This window comes from Paramisgurnus dabryanus, chromosome 2, assembly GCF_030506205.2.
Source record: "Paramisgurnus dabryanus chromosome 2, PD_genome_1.1, whole genome shotgun sequence".
NCBI classification, from domain to species: domain Eukaryota; kingdom Metazoa; phylum Chordata; class Actinopteri; order Cypriniformes; family Cobitidae; genus Paramisgurnus; species Paramisgurnus dabryanus.
The window spans coordinates 8,345,115-8,364,157 of NC_133338.1; the positions used below are offsets into that span (position 1 = coordinate 8,345,115).

Consider the following 19,043-nt stretch of genomic DNA (forward strand, 5'->3'; position numbering starts at 1 on the left):
TCAAAGATAGCAAATTTATATACACTCACCTAAAGGATTATTAGGAACACCTGTTCAATTTCTCATTAATGCAATTATCTTATCGACCAATCACATGGAAGTTTCTTCAATGCATTTAGGTGTGTGGTCCTGGTCAAGACAATCTCCTGAGCTCCAAATTGAATGTCAGAATGGGAAAGAAAGGTGATTTAAGCAATTTTGAGCGTGGCATGGTTGTTGGTGCCAGACAGGCCGGTCTGAGTATTTCACAATCTTCTCAGTTACTGGGATTTTTGCACAACCATTTCTAGGGTTTACATAGAATCGTGTGAAAAGGGAAAAACATCCAGTATGTGGCAGTCATGTGGGCTAAAATGCCCTGTTGACGCTAGAGGTCAGAGGAGAATGGGCCGACTGTTTCAAGCTGATAGAAGAACAACTTTGACTGAAATAAACACTCGTTACAACTGAGGTATGCAGCAAAGCATTTGTGAAGCCACAACACGCACAACCTTGAGGCGGATGGGCTACAACAGCAGAAGACCCCACCGGGGAACCACTCATCTCCACTACAAATAGGAAAAAGAGGCTACAATTTGCACAAGCTCACCAAAATTGGACAGTTGAAGACTGGAAAAATGTTGTCTGGTCTGATGAGTCTGGATTTCTGTTGAGACATTCAGATGGTAGAGTCAGAATTTGGCATAAACAGAATGAGAACATTGATTCATTATGACTTGTTACCACTGTGCAGGCTGGTGGTGTAATTGTGTGGGGGATGTTTTCTTGGCACACTTTAGGCCTCTTAGTGCCAATTGGGCACCGTTTAAAAGCCATAGCCTACCTGAGCATTGTTTCTGACCATGTCCATCCCTTTATGATCACCATGTACACATCCTCTGATGGCTACTCTCAGCAGGATAATGCACCATGTCACAAAGCTCGAATCATATCAAATTGGTTTCTTGAACATGACAATGAGTTCACTGTACTAAAATGGCCCCCACAGTCACCAGATCTCAACCCAATGTGGTGGAACGGGAGCTTCGTGCCCTGGATGTGTATCCCACAAATCTCCATCAACTGCATGATGCTATCCTATCAATATGGGCCAACATTTCTAAAGAATGCTTTCAGCACCTTGTTGAATCAATGCCACGTAGAATTGAGGCAGTTCTGAAGCCGAAAGAGGGTCAAACACAGTATTAGTATGGTGTTCCTAATAATCCTTTAGGTGAGTGTATATATATATATATATATATCGTTAAAAATCCATGAGTCCCTGTCTAATCATCTCTAGTATAAACTAGGATCAGGTGTTTTTGTTACTTTTCCATTATGATACGAGTGTATATCAGCATGTTTTTTTATTTTTTCCCTATGGAATTCGGGATCGGTTGGACCTGGAAGTGCTACATGACGTCCTAACGTAACAAGCGGATAAAGTAACCAGTGACACATTAACATACACTACAAGTTGAGAATGAAAATGTATTTTTATTGTATAATTAAGAAAAAATCATTTTAGACTTACAATGTAGTAAAACATAAAAAGTACAATATAAAAGCCTTGTTTAGCACAAAACAACATTTAACAGATTCCTAAATTCTGGTCATTCCTAAAACTAATGCACAAATTAAAAACAAGCAAAATGAAAGTATTCAGCCGTGTAATTGTTATGACAGGGTGTTCGACCCATTATGCAGTGTGTTGTAAACAGAAGCTTTATTTTGGCTTTATTTCTTTTCTTTTATTTTGTCCAATTAGACCTGATCATAAAAAAATGCAATAGAGTTACTGTAACTGAACCTAATCAACCCTGATTAAAAACAGATCCATATCCTAGAGTAGCTTAATGAGGGCGTTCAGAGGGCTTTGGGGGGAGGTTTGTGGTGCTGGAAGCAAGATTTTTTACACCAAAGTTTACACCAAAAATCAAGGCAAGACTACATTAAACTTTAAATATTGTCTGCAAGCATGTAGCAACCGAAGGGGACTGAAGAACACATCCCAGTTGCGGAGGCACAGAGATGCTGGCATGGCTAAAAAAAATAACGCTATACCATTTTGTCTCGTCTTGTTTTGGTCAACGAAAATCATAAGACTTTTTAGCATAGTTTTTATTTTGTAAACCATTTTTAGTCTCGTTTTTATTCGTCAACAATACTGCATTATACATTTAATTATAGTCATCGTCACATGTGGTGGGGGCACTTGAAAAATAGATAAGGGGGCGATGACCCAACAAAGGTTGAGAACCACTGGAATAGAGGCATGAATCAAACACAATGGTATGCAAATCCAAACTGGCCCTTTTATTCTTTCAATAAACATCCTTGTTTTTGACTGTTCCTCTGGATCCATTTGTTCTCACTGATGGTGAAAGCAAAATTGCGTGTTTCCCATTAAGTGCCATTGTTGCTATCAAATTATTGGGGTTTATAAAAGGCTATAGTTTAATTTCTGCCATGATTTTATAGCTATATTGTTGATTTTAAAAATTGTGGTTTTAGTTAGTTTGTTTTGTGCCATTTTCATGTTTCCTCTGTTTTCCCTCTGTTACAATGTTTTCTGTAAAGCTGCTTTGCAAAAGTGCATTTACCTTACATTTACATCTAACATTTACATACATTTAGTTTTAGCAATTGGTGTTGGGTGATATGCCCTCTTTTGAGATCGTCATATTGGGGGGCGAGCAGCAGTTTATACATTTATTTGTTTTTATTTCCTTATTTATGACAAGTCACTTGATTGGTGGACTAAAAAAGGAAAGGCAACACTGTCATAACCGCAACCTTCTTAAAACTGATAAATCCATTAATCCATCCACGTCATTATGTCCTCTAAAATTTCCTACGTGCCAGGGAGTGGGAACGTCAAACTTGCTGGTTTTAACCCATTACGCGCTTAACAACCTCTCTAGTGAAAGGTCAGAGCCGCGAGTATTACAAGTTCAGGTGCTAGAAGGAGTCCATGCCATCCGCATTTAAGTCCGAGCAGGGGTCCAAAACCTGCGCATTGAATCCACGTGCATGCGAGAAGGAATCCGCTCACTTTACAAACTCTCTAGCGCAAAGTAAGCCCATAATCCCTTTCATGCGAAAAGCATGCAATGCGCATGATAATAACAATATCTTTCGCCAGCTATCATCATGAAAGCCCGCTATTAGCGATATGTCTGACAATCGTCGATACACGCTACCATCATCTATCAGCACAACGCTACTAGAAACTATACTCTCATTCTGGTGTAACAATCAAGTACTTTGATGCCATACCATGGCTGCAGCAGGCGCAATGATATTACGCAGCGCCCGGAAATAATCCCCTTGGTTACTTTTAATAGCAAGGGACTAATTTAGTCTCAGGCCATTCAAAAATACCTGTTTGTTGGCAGAATCCATTAAAATTAAAAAAATTATCATTTACAAGAAAACATGTCAGAGGCACTTACGGGGTTTTGCATCTGAGCTCATCAATTGCTGCTGTAAGGCGGAGAGGGAAAGTAATAGAGGAATAGAAGATTTTGAAAATAAAGTGAGCGTACAACATGTTTCTGTCAAGTGTTCACAGAAAAGATGAGCGTTTTCTGTTTCTGGAATATTGTGAGGGACGTGCTTATAAGGTTAGGAGGATCAATGCACATACATTTACAATATAAGCTACCGAAATAAAACTGAATTGTCCTCTTTAACAAATCTGCAAATGCTAAATCCACCATTAAGTAGTTAGCTGACAGTTGTGTGGATTTGTACTGTATTTCTGTACAACCATGAGTGTGTGTTTAAAGAATATATCTGTAACAATCCGCAAAGGAACATTTAATCAAGTCATTAAGCAAAGCCTTCTTTTCTGAAGTAACAAGCTTAGTATTGTTGCCCATGATCTGGAGCCAAGTTTCGTTGTTTGTTGGGTTGCACAAACAATGAGGCAGCTATATCCGTAAAAGGCCCTGAGATTTTTCAATGATGCCAGCTTAAAATTGGATGTCTTTATATGGCATAATATCTACAAAACAAGTTTGCATATGAAATTAAACAATAGTTGTGTCTCATACAAAAAAATTAAGTGTAACTTTGTTTTTGAAGTATTTATTAAAGAATTCGGTCATTACAGAATAGTAATATAAAGTATGAAGTGACAGTTTAACAAGTCTGATCCAGTACATGACTGCTGCGAGCTGTCTACTGTCAAGAATGATGACATACAGTATGAGCTGCAAGAAATCATGAAGTCATCTATGCGAATAAATATGACAAGATAATGGTGGCTTTGAAGAATCCTTCGGGGCAGCGTGAGGTCACGAGTGTTATCCCAAACTGCCACATGTATTGTACTGTACGACAGCTGTACATACGGCTTTCAATGGCCAATGACCAGAGGCCAACTGCAAATTAGGCATGGGCCGGTATAAGATTCTGGCGGTATGATAACCTTTAGCAAAAATACCACGGTTTCACGGTGTTACGGTTTTGCCATTGCAACACAAAAATGTGTTATTTTTTAAATGCCAGGTAAATAAAGCCTTTAAATTATAATATGCTTTCAAAAAATATATAATATTTTTGTAATGTATATTAAATGTAAACATCAAATCAATCACATGACTTAATGATTTAATGAATTTTGTATAAACACAGCTCATACCTTAGAGACGGTATCACAGAATATTTCAGTGGTTTTGAAACCTTGACTGTTTAAAACCTCGGTATACCTTGAAGCCGGTAATCGGCCCATGCCTACTGCAAATATAATATCAATACCTTCAAATCCATTTGAGATCTATACAAACCCTGCAAGCAATAGCTGCCATTTTTACGACATAGTTCACGTATGAGTAACCCACTTCTAGTCAAAATAAATTTAATTTGGGTTACATGTTACTTTTGCCAAAATAACTTGCAAGATATTGCATCATGTAAGCAAAGTCAAAAGTGATTGCAAGGTGTTTTGGTTTCATATATTTATTTATTTTATTTCATTTATTTTTGGTCTATGGTTAGACATCTAATAAAGTTTCACTGACAGCCCAAATTTTGCCTCAATTTAGCGTTTAGTCTGGGCAGTGTTTGGACGACTATAAGACATCTTTTAACACAAAACTGCTTGCTGGAAAAGGTACTTCTTTACACAATATAAAACATTTAAATCATTCATAAATCTCATTACAACATTGATTATCTATAGAGAAAAATAGTCATGGAAAACCTGGAGGTCTCAGCGCATTTTTAAATTGCAACATCTAGGCCTAAAATTAAATATCATAAATTTCATAAAAGTTTAATAGTTTCAATAGTTTAGGACTAAGTTTTGATACTTTTACAGTATAGAAAGCTTTTGATAATGCCTGGAAAAGTCAAGGAAATTAAATTTTTGGACTGTTTGTTTCCCAGAATTCAGCTGGACTCTGATGGAGGTCCCTCTGATGGGGGTCTCTGCTATATGTTTACAGGTGTTTGGGAGTAGAAGTGTGTTTTTTGTGTTTGTGTAGGAGCGAACACTTGTACAATGCCTAACGACACAACATAAGGTACCAGTGTGACATGCCCTTTTTGCAGCGCAAGCATTTTTTCCATTCTCAGCTGTTTTTGCTGAGATCTGTACAAAGATAATGAAAACTAATGGTGCCTTGGGCCACATAAATATCACAGAGAAGAATTCGTTCTCTAGCAACAATTTCTACTGTCGGATTCAATCATAAAACAAAGGAGCCACCTAAATGAGTAACACCAAAGCAGTATTAATGGTCAGGAGCTCTAAACTCTAGTCTTCGGAAAAGCCAAAGAAAGCATACAGCCCAGTAATGTGTCATTTATGCTGTTCTGACATACTAAAGGGATTTAGTTGAAATGACCAAAAGGAAAATGAATTAAAGAGAGCACTACAAAAGTGTAGGTGATCCATATGACGTATATGCTTTTTCCGAGACTTCTTAAGCCATTTGCTAGTTTTGTATAAGTAACAGGCTGACATTTATATTCTTAAATCTTGTTCTCACCTCATCTATTTCATCCATGTCTCTACATATTCAAACTTGCTGTGTCAAGATCAGTTTCAAACCCATCTGACATTGTTATTTTTGGAGCAGTTGCAGTCCATGAACAAAGCTTGAGAAGGATCTGCAGATAACTTTAATAAATTCACAAATGAAAACATGAATTCCTGGCATGGGATTACAACAAACAAAACAAGACACATTACATAACAAAAAAGCAACACATTACAAGAAACAATAACAAACAAGAAACAATGGCAAACAACATCCCAGATAGCAAAGTTTCTGGCACAAATCTGGCTTACATTGGGCATTTATGGCTAAATTTAGGCTCTCTTTTGTTCACACCTTTGTGTGAAACAGCTTTCGGGGGAGTTGTGGGGTGAGGCTAGCCAGCCAAAAGCAAAAGGTACATTTTTGGCTGAGTCCTGGCTTGAGTGTTGTCTGCCAGAAAATAGTAAATATCTGGCAGAGTTCTGGCTAAGGTTTGGTTGGCCAAAGAGTAAAAAAAACACACCAAAAAGTTTTTGTAAATGTAAAAAGTCTAAATTAAATGGCTTTGTCATGTCAAAAACCATTGACAATATTTATTTATTAAATAGCAGACACTTTTCAAAACCTATTTATATAAAATCATATTTACAATTGATAAAAACATCAAAGTTAATATTTAAGGCAATAATAAATATGTTTATCCTTATTGAAAGACAAAATGTAGAAAATGTTATTTTGGGCAGTTAATCCAAAGGGGTCAATGTGCAATATACAAACAATGCAATAAACAGATAAATGAATAATGCAGTTTGTTCTAATATACATCAAACAAAAGTATTTTAAGTATGTGTGCTTGTTTAAGTCTTTTTAGTTTTGTATTTTATTTTTTATAAATAAATAAGACTTTACATTAAATTGTGTTTAAATTTAAAAATACGACTTACTAATACTAATATTTATTGGTGCACTTTCGTTCCTAAAACAATGACATATATTGCAATGCATCTTGGAAATAGTAGTCATTTAACCTCAGGAGCGTTCAATACGCCGTGGAAAATGGACTACCTTTCCCATAATGCAACTGGTCATGATCAGGAACTTCCGCGAATTTCAAACCCCTGCTGTGTACTGGACGGAGGACGCGCGATCTTTTGTCTTTTTGGAGTTTTATATAACACAGTAAGGTAAGTTATTAAGATACTTTTCTTTTTCTTTTAAATCTACGTATATTGCACTTATTGTTCTACAGCGCGATACCCAGTTGGTTTTCCTTTTTGTTTGTTATTCTTTTCTGTGATGTATTTTCGTGTAAGTGCAAGTATTTTATCATCAGTCGCCATTTAACGTAGCTAACGTTAAACATGCATGTTTTTACAGTAAAATAAGCAACATGCATGACGGGGATGATAAAATAATCAATAAGAAGTTTGAATCTTTAAAAATAAATGAATGCTGAACCCAAAGAAGCCAACCAAAGATGAGATGTTTTCTGTACCAAACCACAAATCACCATTTGCTGGTAATCATAACAGATAGCCAAGTGACTCATTCCTACTATTTATATCTTAGTAAAACAATGTTTTTGATATTCTAGAAAGGCATGTATTCAAGTTTTAGCTTAATAAAGATGGTTTACTATGATCTCTTATTCTCTTCAGTCCTGGTCAGTGCAGTTTACAAGATTGTGTTGTTAAAAGGCCAGATTTATTTGCTTTATTTTATGGTGTAACATAACCAACCCCTGCTTGAAGAATAACCACATGCTTTTGTAAAGGAATTTAATACGCAAGAGTCATGCATTTTGTATGTGTTTGTTTTAATCTTTTATTTTACAGTATAAAGTTTAATTATATTTGCGTTTTGTTTGCAGAAGTCATGTACCACACTTTGTCAACAATAAATGTTGTTTCTGCAATCTGGATAAAGAATAATGTGAGTAAAGAATAATAATGAGGTTAATACACTTAATTTAAAAACTTAACCGTTTAAATAATAAACAAATGTGTATGTGTTAAGATGTTTGACTCCTCTATTTAATAGATATTACTGCCTCTTGGAGAACAGCCGACCGTACTTCAGACAGAGACAAAGACGTGAGGACATCCATTGCTTTTGTAAAGGAATTTTATTCCCAAGAGTTATAAATGTTGTCTTTATTGTTTGTCTTAATCTTTTATTTGACATTTTAACAATATAAAGTTTACTTGTACTTGTTTTTTGTTTCTAGAAGTCATGTACCACACTTTGTCAACAATGCATGTTGTTCCTGCAATCTGGATGAAGAATAATGTGAGTTTAATACTTCATTTAAAATGTAATAGTTTAAGTATTAAACAAATGTGTATCTGATCATATGTTTGACTTCTCTATTTAATAGATATTACTGCCTCTTGGGAAAACAGCAGACTGTACTCCAGACAGAGACAAAGACATGAAGACATCCATTGCTTTTGTAAAGGAATTTTATACCTCAGAGTTATAAATGTTGTCTTTATTGCTTGTCTTAATCTTTTATTTGACCTTTTACAATATAAACTTTACTTATACTTGTTTTTTGTTTGCAGAAGTCCTATACCAGACTATGTTGTTCCAGCTGTCTGGGTAAAGACTGATGTGAGTTTTAACTTCGTTAAAAAATGTATCAGTTTAAAAGAGTAAACAAATGTGGGTGATTAGATTTTTGACTTCTGTATTTGATAGACATTACTGCCTCTTGGAGAACAGCAAACCATTCTCCAGACAGAGACAAAGACATGGACATCAAAACAGAAAATAAAGTAAGATGATGTATATTATGTTCATTATTTATCTTTGTGCAGTTTGATTTGATGAATTACATTATTGTCTATATCTAATTTGTTAAGTCTCTTATTAGGGTAATTTGTCTAATATTCATATAAGTTACAAAAGCACAAGTTTTGGCTTAAAAGTGACACCATGTTTTAAAAATGTTCCAGGTACTTGATCTTGGATTGTTTGGGGCGAGTGCTGGCAAATAATGAAGCAGGAAATGAAAATGGTAATAATTGGTAATTTAGAAATCCTTCTGGAACTCTGAAATCTGCAAACATATCTTTTCCCATTTAAAGAACTTAAAAGTATCAGTTCTTGGACTGGCAGTGTGTACTATTAGGGTTGGGCGATGTCCCCATAAATTGGCAGTTGACGATGGTTACGTAAACCATCGCGATGGACGATGATATCGTTAGGCGGGGGGGGGGGGGGGGGGGTATTTTAATTTTTCATTATGATTCGTTATTATATAATTATTATTCGTTATTTTACTTTATTACTTCCACTTAAGAAGAGTTGTGCACTTTTTATTTTAATATATATTTTACATAAATACTATTCTGTACTTAAAGGTAGGGTAACAGATTTGATCCTGAAACATTTTTAGTTATGCTGGTTAAAAGTCTCCTCACATCCTGATAGCAATCACTGTGTTAAGTTGTTTAAATGTATTTGTAAAAATTTATATCATCTGTGAAAGGCGTAGGACCAAAAAATGTTCAACAAATCATAGATTTCGGTCCGAACGGACGTTTCCTTTTATGTCCCTCATACGTAAGCGTAATTTGAATTCCCACCGCGCAGCGAGTCCACGCAGATACCATACGTCATCGGCGCGTTCACGGGCGCTCTGTCTGTAAACAGCGAGAACACCAAACTTTTCTGCTGAATTGACAACCTACACAGGAGCAACAAAACTAAATGCATCTTTTATAACAACAACAGCAAAAACTGCCTGGATCAGCAAGAGCAAAAACCCAAATTAACATCTGTAACTTTACTGCTTTACCACGAGATGCAAACAGCTACAGGAGGCAAAGGGTCTGAAAGGGTCGTTGCACTGTTTATTTTGGTAAGGTAGGTACGCGATATGTTTGTATTGAGATGGATTCAGATATTATACTTTGATGAAACGTTGTGTTGCTTATGAAATTTGTGTTCGTTTACGGATTAGCATAACGATATAGTTACTACGTCTACACAACCGAACGTGTGCTTAAACTAATTCTGATGTAAACCAGTTGTTTATGTTGGTTATTTTGGAAGTGTTATTCACTTTGTACTGCAAAGTTTTCTCACTGGTGAATGAGACATGAGACGTGACCGTCTGATCTGTGCGTGTTCATGTGTTTGGAAAGAGGCGTGACTTTGGAGAGCGATTTGACTTGAGGGTGGGATCGGGATTTCATTGCTAGGCGGCTACCGTTAGCATTTTTCCAAATGTGTTACCCTACCTTTAAAATCTATAATTTTGTTATTTTACTATCCCAACTAATGTCTCTTTCCTATAGGTTGCACATAAGGGGAAAAAGTAGCTTTAATCCACTGAAGAAGAGTTGTGCACTTTTAAGCACTTTTTAATCTCTTTACATAAATATTTTTTTCTATTTAAAAGCTATAATTTCATTATTTTACTAACCCAACGACTCCTCCGCGCTTTCCAAATTTTGCACGTAAATATCTGTGCATATGTGCCACCAGTACTCCGTCAGAGAGCGGGTCTTCAGCACCGCGGGGAGCAGCCAGCACTTCAATCCGCAGCTTATTAAAACTAGACAAAGTGAACAGGGCCAGACACATCTAAATTTAAACATGTCTGTGTATGTAAATCCCGCGTTTCGGTCGGAGTGTTGTTCCCGTTTTCTTGTTCTTGACGTTCCCTGAATTCTGGGTTTATATCTTAATCTGCCGCTTGAGTGCAGTATAGCCTCAATGTAACAATGAGCACGATCTCCCGAGACACTACAAAAGGCTACTAATAAATGATTAATATGGGCTGTTTTCTTGTACAAAATTAAATATTTTAAGATAAATGTACAACATGTAAAAAGACAAGATTCTAGCAATGTCAAGATTAGGGATGGGCATTTTCCAGTAATTTACAAATTTTTTTAATATTTAATTTTTCGAATATTTAAGCTCTTAAAGAACGAATATTCGTTTATTTAAATTATGTTTATTAAGACATGCGTGTTTTGTATTTTTCATTTAGTCATAATTTCACAGAAGGCTTATAATTAGGAAATATCCACAGCAAGCTAAACTTATATTCTGTATGTATATATATGTATGTATTTTAAGTTGAAAACATTGTAAATATATATATATATATATTATAAATTCTTCTTAAAAAATATCCTTCAGAAAAAAATGCGTTAAAACTTAATGCGGAGCGAAGTCTAGTCAAATCCTTAGTTTCAAGTCGGTCGTTAGTATTAATTCATTACTGTTTGATGTTACATACATTATATTATACCAAATATTATACACTAACCCCAAATCTAAGCGAAGTTTGAGGACTTGCGAAGTTTAAAGTTTGAGCCCGGAGCAAACGAAAAAACACATCTACATAACCGACTGCTCATCGCCATATAAATATCTTCTCAGTTTAGTTTGACGTATTTGTGAATAAAGAAAACCATATTTATCCTACCTGCTTCGGTGAAAGCCCGTTCTTCTGACTAGATACAATATGTGCTGCGGAGAAAACTCTTCCTGATGATGGTTATCCGATAAAAACAACAGACGGATTGAACAAGATTGAAAATCTGTATTTAACATTATTTTACAAATAACGTAAGCTGGCTCGATACATTATTTTTGACTGTGCAAAGTTACTAACGTTAGCTTAATTTAACAACATTTTACAAAGACGGTGCTTTGCTTTAAACTGCCATGTGCAGTTATCCGGTTCATTTTCGAAAGAGCACCGCATATAATAAATGTTCTCCGTTTCATTTCGTTCTCCGTGTCTGTCTCTTTATTAACAAAATAAAGTAGACTTTATAACAGAAAGCTTACAAATCTCTCATGATGTGTTGATTCGGGCGGCGGAGAAGTGAGCCCTCACTGAGCCAGTGGCCAAATACGGCGCGGCGCGGACAAACCCGGAGATAAAAGGAAAAACTTAAATTCGTCTGCAATCTGCATTGCCAAACAATCAGAAATACAAACAAATTAATGTTCATGTATATTTTACATTTAAGTCTGTAAAAGACAGTATAGATGAAGTGAAAAAGCATTAAATAAGTTGTTACCCTTTGGTGGCACATTAAAAACAAACAAACATTCGAATAGCATTTTTTAAATTCGAATTATTATTGCCATTCGAATATTCGTGCCCATCCCTAGTCAAGATCAAATGCCTGACAGGATATTTTCACAGACTAACACACGTCACGTCTCACGTGTTCTATTTAATTTATAGAGCCATTCACGCAAAGATATTAGGTTAACTATAGTCTATATAGAAGAGAGTAAGTGTATGTCGACTCGCAGCGGAGTGGGGAGGGGGCGTGGCATCACGATGGTGTCTCTCCATCGTGATGTCAGTCAACCATCACGATGGACGATGATATCGTCTATCGGCACAACCCTATGTACTATGTCATTTTTGTCCTTACTCTTATGCATTTTATGTAAATGTATTTTCTAACTGTATTTTATGCTCTTATTCTGTAGGCTGTAAGAAGTCCTTTGTGTGCACAGACATGACTGGAGATTAAAGTTACTAAATGTTGCTTGTTTTCTAGCTGGTGACATAACATTGTATTATTTTCAAATGTATTTATCTAACACACATTTACACATCTGTAAACATTCATTTTATATTGCATGTTTTTTATATTTAACCAATTGTTGTATATTGCTTTCTGTTATTACATCTGTTTTTTATTGCATGTTTATTGTTTAAAACAATTAAGTTAATGTTTCTCTGTTAGCTTTTATGTTACTTTGGCTATTTCTTTGCTTTTATTTGATCCTTCTACTGTTATTTGTTTATTTGGCAGAACATTTGACATTTCATTTATTTTGCTGTTATCTGAAATTATTCTTGTCAGCATCAATAAAACTCTATATTTGCTTTATATCTGTGTTTTTCAATTATACATTATACGGTATATAAATATATTTTGGTCACTTTATGGCTATTTTCTGGGGCATCTGGATAAGTTGCGGGTGGGTTCTGGGGTTAATATGGTAATTTTGGTTATTTTCTGGGTTACATTTGGGGTTTCTGGAAAAGTTGTGGGTAAGTTTGGGGATAAATGTGGTAATTTGGGCTCTTTTCTGGTTGTTATCTGGAAATTCCGGGAGAGCTGTGGCTGATTTTTTCGAGGTGTGAAAGGGTTGCGGCTAAGTTACGGTCTGCTTTCGGCTAGATTCTGGATTACTTAAGGCAAGCAGCTTTGGGACCAATCAAGGGCCGTAAGCCGTGGCAGCATGTGTGCCAAAAGCCTGAACTCAGCCATTTCTGGCCCTGAAAAATTTTGCTAGCTGGGATACCTCCCCTACATCAGAAATCGCTGTAGCTGTGTATTCATTAAAGATCTGCCCAAAACTTTAGTGTTATTTTCTAGATGACGACAAAAAACAATTGCAAAATGACAGCGTTTCCATTAACCAATGTTATGTGACTAAAACAACTAATTTTGTTGTCTTGTGATAAGTCATTTAAAAAATGGCGACGGGTGTGTTCGACTTCATATGGCACTGTGCAGACCGACATGCAAATGACAATCAAAATACCGCCTCACCCAAGTGTAAAAACCTTTTTGCGATATATAAGAGTTTATGCAAAATTGCAGTGTTTACATTGGCATATTTTCAATTTGCTATTTCAATTTGCGCAATTTGAAGGGTAATGGAAACGCAGCTAGTGACAATACGTACTGAATTTGATGAAGTACCAACTCATCGACCATTAAAACACTCTATATAATATGAATATGGGTAGTGTGAACAAAATTCAGACGTTGATGTGTCATGTGACATAAGTTGTGATGATAACAAGTGAGACGTTAGCTATGTCCCAATAAGAAGGCTGAGACCTTCTAAGGAAGCGACCTCAGAAAGCGATCACTTTGTCATGGAAGGTCGCAACCTCCAAAGTCTACAAAGAGAAATGAAATGAGACGGTCTAGCCTTCGGAGGATTCATAATTTGTTTCACCTGCTGTACGCGCACACCGTGCCTGTCAGCAGGACACAGCAGAGACGTTTCTGACTTATTAAAAAAAAATGTAGCCAGAAAAATATACATTTTGTTTTAGAAAATATGACACGTTAATGTAGATTAACTCAATCCCCACCAGCATTTTTTTTTTTAAGTTGCCTCCCAGCAATTTTTGTGATTTTCAACAAAATGCCTTCAGGAAAATTTTCAAATTTACAAATAAATCAAATGAAAGAACAGACCCTCTGCTTTCAAACAAACAATAACAAACAAAACAGGAAAAAAACGTTCATCCTATCTATATTTTTTCTCTGCGTATACATTCTTAAATGTAAATTCTCCAAGCAAAAAGCTGAAATAATTTCATTTTTGTGAAGAAATTTTGTTAGAGATCAGATTCAGAATGATTATAAAAACATAAACGGATTGTAAAATTAGTAAATCATTTTTCGTTTTTTTATAAATTGGCTAATCTTGCCATCTAGTTGACAATTGCAGCATTACAGATAACCATAAAAACTCATCAGGAACACGTTTTTTCATGCAAATGTTTTCTCCTAATTGACGAGATAACTCGTCAATGGCGGGGAAATAGTTAAACTAACAAACAGTATATTAAATTAATCAACCTTAGAAATATACGCAACATACACAGAATAATGTTGATACAAACATAACTTATAATACTAAAACAGTGACAAGACACTTTTTTCTGCTTAATACACACATTTATTTAAAAAAGATTATATGTTTATTTTAAAATGTCCTAGGCTGTGAAGGATCCATTTGTTTTATCCTTAGCAGTGTGAAGAAATAAAGACTCATTTTGAGGCTTTATTTTAAAGGGATAGTTCCCTTAAAAATGAAAGCAGCGTTGAATGTCAGAGTGTTGAATGTCAGCAGCGTGACTTTGCATGCGCATTCGCAACAGACACGGAAGAGAAGTCAATGCTGAATAAAGTCGTAATTTTGTTATTTTTGGACCAAATTGAAATTTTCGATTCTTCAACAAATTCTAACTGACCCACTGATGTCACATGGACTACTTTGATGATGTTTTTATTACCTTTCTGGACATGGACAGTATACCGTACATAGATCTTCAATGGAGGGTCAGAAAGTATTTGGACTAAATCTTAAACATCTTAAACTGTGTTTCCAAAGATGAACGGAGGTCTTATGAGTTGGGAATGACATAAGGGTGAGTCATTAATGAAAATGTTTTTGGGTGAACTAAACCTTTAAACAGCCTTCGAATTGGGACACAGCTGTTGACTTGATTTATGTTAAACAAGTGTAATTTAACTACAAGGAACAATTCTTCTTCTTTGTTGGGTGACTCCTCTTCCGGGTGCTCACAGGATAGTAAAGCGTCTATCGAATGCGCACTTTAAAATCTTGACGAAAGTCGTAGGTAATCCAGGTACTTTTACAGACTGTTTTTCGATTATTATGAATTCTGACACACTACTTGCATTGGCAACTGCTATATAGAAGGCGGCGATTCCTGACACAGCGCTGGAGATAATTGACCTATGGCTTAACCACGCCCCATCCACTCACTCAGACAAACAATCAATATTTGGTGACAGGCACTATGGCAGCTGTCACAGTAGGAGACATTTCACAGGAGGGAATTGATGATTTTTGGAGACAGAAAGACTATATATAATTTCGAAGTCACGAAAAGAGCCTCAACTATGCATCGGAGGGTTATATTAATAATTTTATTGTTGAGAAGGTCGGTAAAAAGCTTTAGCTCCAGGCAAAAATTTACAGGTCACAGTGTAAACGCGATAAACCCCATCTCGTTGCCATCATGATCAAATTAAATATGTACAGGTCTAAGTTGCATACATTTCCAGGACAAGGAAACGTTAACGTTTTCTAATGTTAGGCTAACGTTACGTTAGAAATGTTAAAGATAACGTTCAAATATGTTGTTAACTTAGCTTAGAAAAGTTGTAGACATCCTTGTTTAAGTTATCCACGTTTAGTTGGTGTTGTGGTGTACCACATAACTTAATCCAGAGAAAACGGTTGAAATGTGGCTTGGGAAAGGGTAAAAAATACACAACATTGCCCAGCCTCTCAGAATACCTAGTGTCGGAGTTGCAAGTACCCCATGCACACCGTTTGACCAATTTAAACTTAAAATGACAAGAAATGCATTTCAAAGGACGGGTAAGCAGAGAATGTCCGAGAGTATTGGGTTAGCTATGCGCACTGTGAGATTAGTTCATTGCGTTTGGGGGCGTGGCTTAGCCATAGGTCAATTAGTGTGGGAAAACATGACAAGACTACAAAGACCATGAACTAAGGACTACAAAGTGACAAAACGGTTTTAAAATAAAAGACATGAACATGAAAAGACAAAAACCCTATCATTATCACAGTCTCTTCTCACTTTTATTGCATGGAAATGGGCATGTTAACATTCTGCAAACATCACATTTTGTGCTCTGCAAAAGAAAGAAAGCTGTGATTTGGATTGTCATGGGTAACCTACAAAATGTTTAGGTATTTTTAAAACAGTTTTAGCTTGAGAATATAATGTTCATAAATCTTCATAAAACTCAATAAAACGTATATAACAGCCTCAACATAAAACCTGATTTAAGACTTTGATTTGTCTATTCCAAACTACTGAAATTAACATTCAAACTGCAGATAAATCTCACAGTCAAGAACCTAAAGCTTTCAGGGGCCCATTATGGTGAAAAGTGTGCAGTTGACTATAAATAATACTTTTTGCTGAAGGCGATACATAAACCACATACCCCACACCTGCTAAATCTCTGTGTGTGTGGTGTGTGTGTGTGTGTGTGTGTGTGTGTGTGTGTGTGTGGCGTGGTGTGTGTGTGTGGTGTGTGTGTGTGTGTGTGTGTGTGTGTGGCGTGGTGTGTGTGTGTGGTGTGTGTGTGTGTGTGTGTGTGTGTGTGTGTGTGTGGCGTGGTGTGTGTGTGTGGTGTGTGTGTGTGTGTGTGTGTGTGTGTGTGTGTGTGTGTGTGTGTGTGTGTGTGTGTGTGGCGTGGTGTGTGTGTGTGCCTACATGCTGTGCATGGGCCAGAAAATTGATAGGTAGTAGAAAAATGTTTACCGGCATAGCAGAGAAGCTGAATTTAAAGGATTATGGATAAACACAAAAATGCTGGTTTGCCAAATAATATGGCAGATTTTGTCAAATTGGGAATGATAATGTCTTGATCCTAATTAAAGATTTGTATTTGCCTTTTTACAGCATAGGAGAGGTTCTCACTTGTGTCTCACTATCATCTTTGTCTCTGAGAAGCACTGTCAGAAAAAAAAGGTACAAAGTTGTTCCTTTTTCTGTCGCTGGGGTGGTACCCTAAAAGGTACCTTTTTGTACCTTTATGGGTATAAAACACATTGAAATGTTGTACCGTAAGGGGTACACTATTATACTTTAAGGACCTATTGTGTACCTTAAGGAACAATTTTGTACCAGTTAAATTTTAGGGGTAAAAAACAGTTAACTGTACCTTTAAGGGTACAAAATAGATCCTTAAGAAACAGTAATGTACCCCAAAAGGTCCAACATTGTATTATGTTTATATACCTGTAAAGGTACAAAATGGGCGTACCACCCCAGCGACAAAAAAGGTACAGTTTTGTACTTTGTTTTCTGACAGTGTGGTTGTCCTTAAATTTCTTTAAAGACATAAAACTGACACAAACGAGACACATGCCGGACTACAGTAGAAATATATAAAATTAAATAGGTGAAGCATAAGTTTGATAATTGGGTCAGAAAATGTCATACTAAGGTGCACATTAAATCAGAGTTTCGACTACAGTCCTGGTATCAGATCACAGTTTAAGACATTGTTGAATTTCTAGGAAGAGGAGACATGTTAGATTACCGGTGTTATTTTCTCAGGAGAAACATCTGTGAAACAGGATACACCTGAGGAAATCTTTCCATTGGCTTATCATTTAATGTTATTGATGTTTAATTGTATCCTGGTGTAGCCTAGTAGTTAACCTGGGACCTGGGTTGATGTTGAAGCGCTGGCTTTGTGGTAACGTGCATTAGCATACCATGTGCTATGAGACATTGAGACATTGCCTACAGTATGTGGGAAATGTGTGTTTGATAACATGTTGCAATTTTTATTCCTCCTCTCTCTGCAAACAGACTAAAACTAGACTATAATCTAAATGATACACTATTACTAGTATCCCTAAATAAATTCAAAGTGATAAATGAGTCTTTGTGGTTTCAGGTAGGTTCTATTCTGGCCAGACACCAAATAAGCACGTCCGGTGTTAACTCATTCCCAATATTCAGTCGGGACTGTGGATCTAAGCAAGCACACAGTATAAATCAATCAACTTCTTTCTTGGATCAGTACTAGAGATTTCACACGTTGTATCCTCCAAACTCAAATCCTCCTTTGTGTTTGCTCACAGATCAGTGTTCCTGTTCTCAACGTGGATACTTGATCCTCTCTAACCCACTCACAACGTGAATGTATTGACATTTCAGTCGCGTTTCAGTGTGGCGAACTCAAGCTTCCCGGCATGCAAGGGTGGGAAGACCGGATCAACGGACGCACGTCTCTGCAGATTAGACCAACCGATTAGAAGTGCTAAGTGCATTTGGTCCAGATCGTATTTCAATGGGCATGAAAAAGGGGAACCATTGAAGAAAAGCCGCAGCTCACCTTTTTCATTGCTGTAAACACTTCTACCTCAACCGCCATGCAATATGATCCAGACAGTCAGTGTGTGTACAAGCCCATGAGGGGCATTTGGAGTTTAATGGATATAAAGTCTGTCTCTGTGAGTATCCTTCTGTAGAAGCCGCTTGGTTTTGGGGGTGGGGTTTCTGTTTAGGGCTTTTCGACAATGGTTGTGGTAATAAGACAGAGAACCCTGGCCCACTATACAGCCTCCGACAGACATGAGCGCAGAGGAAAGAATTTTCCCTAAAATCTGTCTCCTTTTCACATACTGGTCTATCTTCCAGGCCGAATGAATGCCTTGCAGACACCAGGTGCTGCGGGAAGCTGAATTGCTAATGCACCTGGAGCTTTTTTACGGCAGATAAAGGGTTGGTGGAGTCCAACAGCATGCCTGAAA

At 36.5% G+C, this 19,043-nt stretch overlaps 1 protein-coding gene and 1 long non-coding RNA gene across 9 annotated transcripts in view; one reads left to right on the forward strand and one right to left on the reverse strand.

The window, feature by feature from the left end:
* The window catches only part of adamts17 (ADAM metallopeptidase with thrombospondin type 1 motif, 17), a 216,145-nt gene that overhangs the window by 179,506 nt on the left and 17,596 nt on the right, over positions 1-19,043 (reverse strand). For 2 of the 3 annotated variants that reach the window (XM_065294290.2, XM_065294289.2), the window contains exon 4: positions 590-646. The exons of the other annotated variant lie outside the window; for it this stretch is intronic. In XM_065294290.2, the coding sequence (XP_065150362.1) occupies positions 590-646 (57 nt within the window). The remainder of the gene's footprint in view (positions 1-589; positions 647-19,043) is intronic. 3 annotated transcript variants of the gene reach the window in all.
* Positions 6,875-12,850, forward strand: LOC135783533 (uncharacterized). 6 transcript variants are annotated; one of them, XR_012335088.1, is made up of 10 exons: positions 6,875-7,153; positions 7,347-7,509; positions 7,840-7,901; positions 8,010-8,062; positions 8,197-8,258; positions 8,347-8,421; positions 8,534-8,582; positions 8,670-8,746; positions 8,927-8,988; positions 12,444-12,850. It is a non-coding gene; the product is annotated as an uncharacterized lncRNA (long non-coding RNA). The 6 variants fall into 6 exon arrangements; XR_010545663.2 differs by having other exon boundaries at positions 6,879-7,153; positions 7,347-7,488; XR_010545664.2 differs by having other exon boundaries at positions 6,880-7,153; positions 8,010-8,083.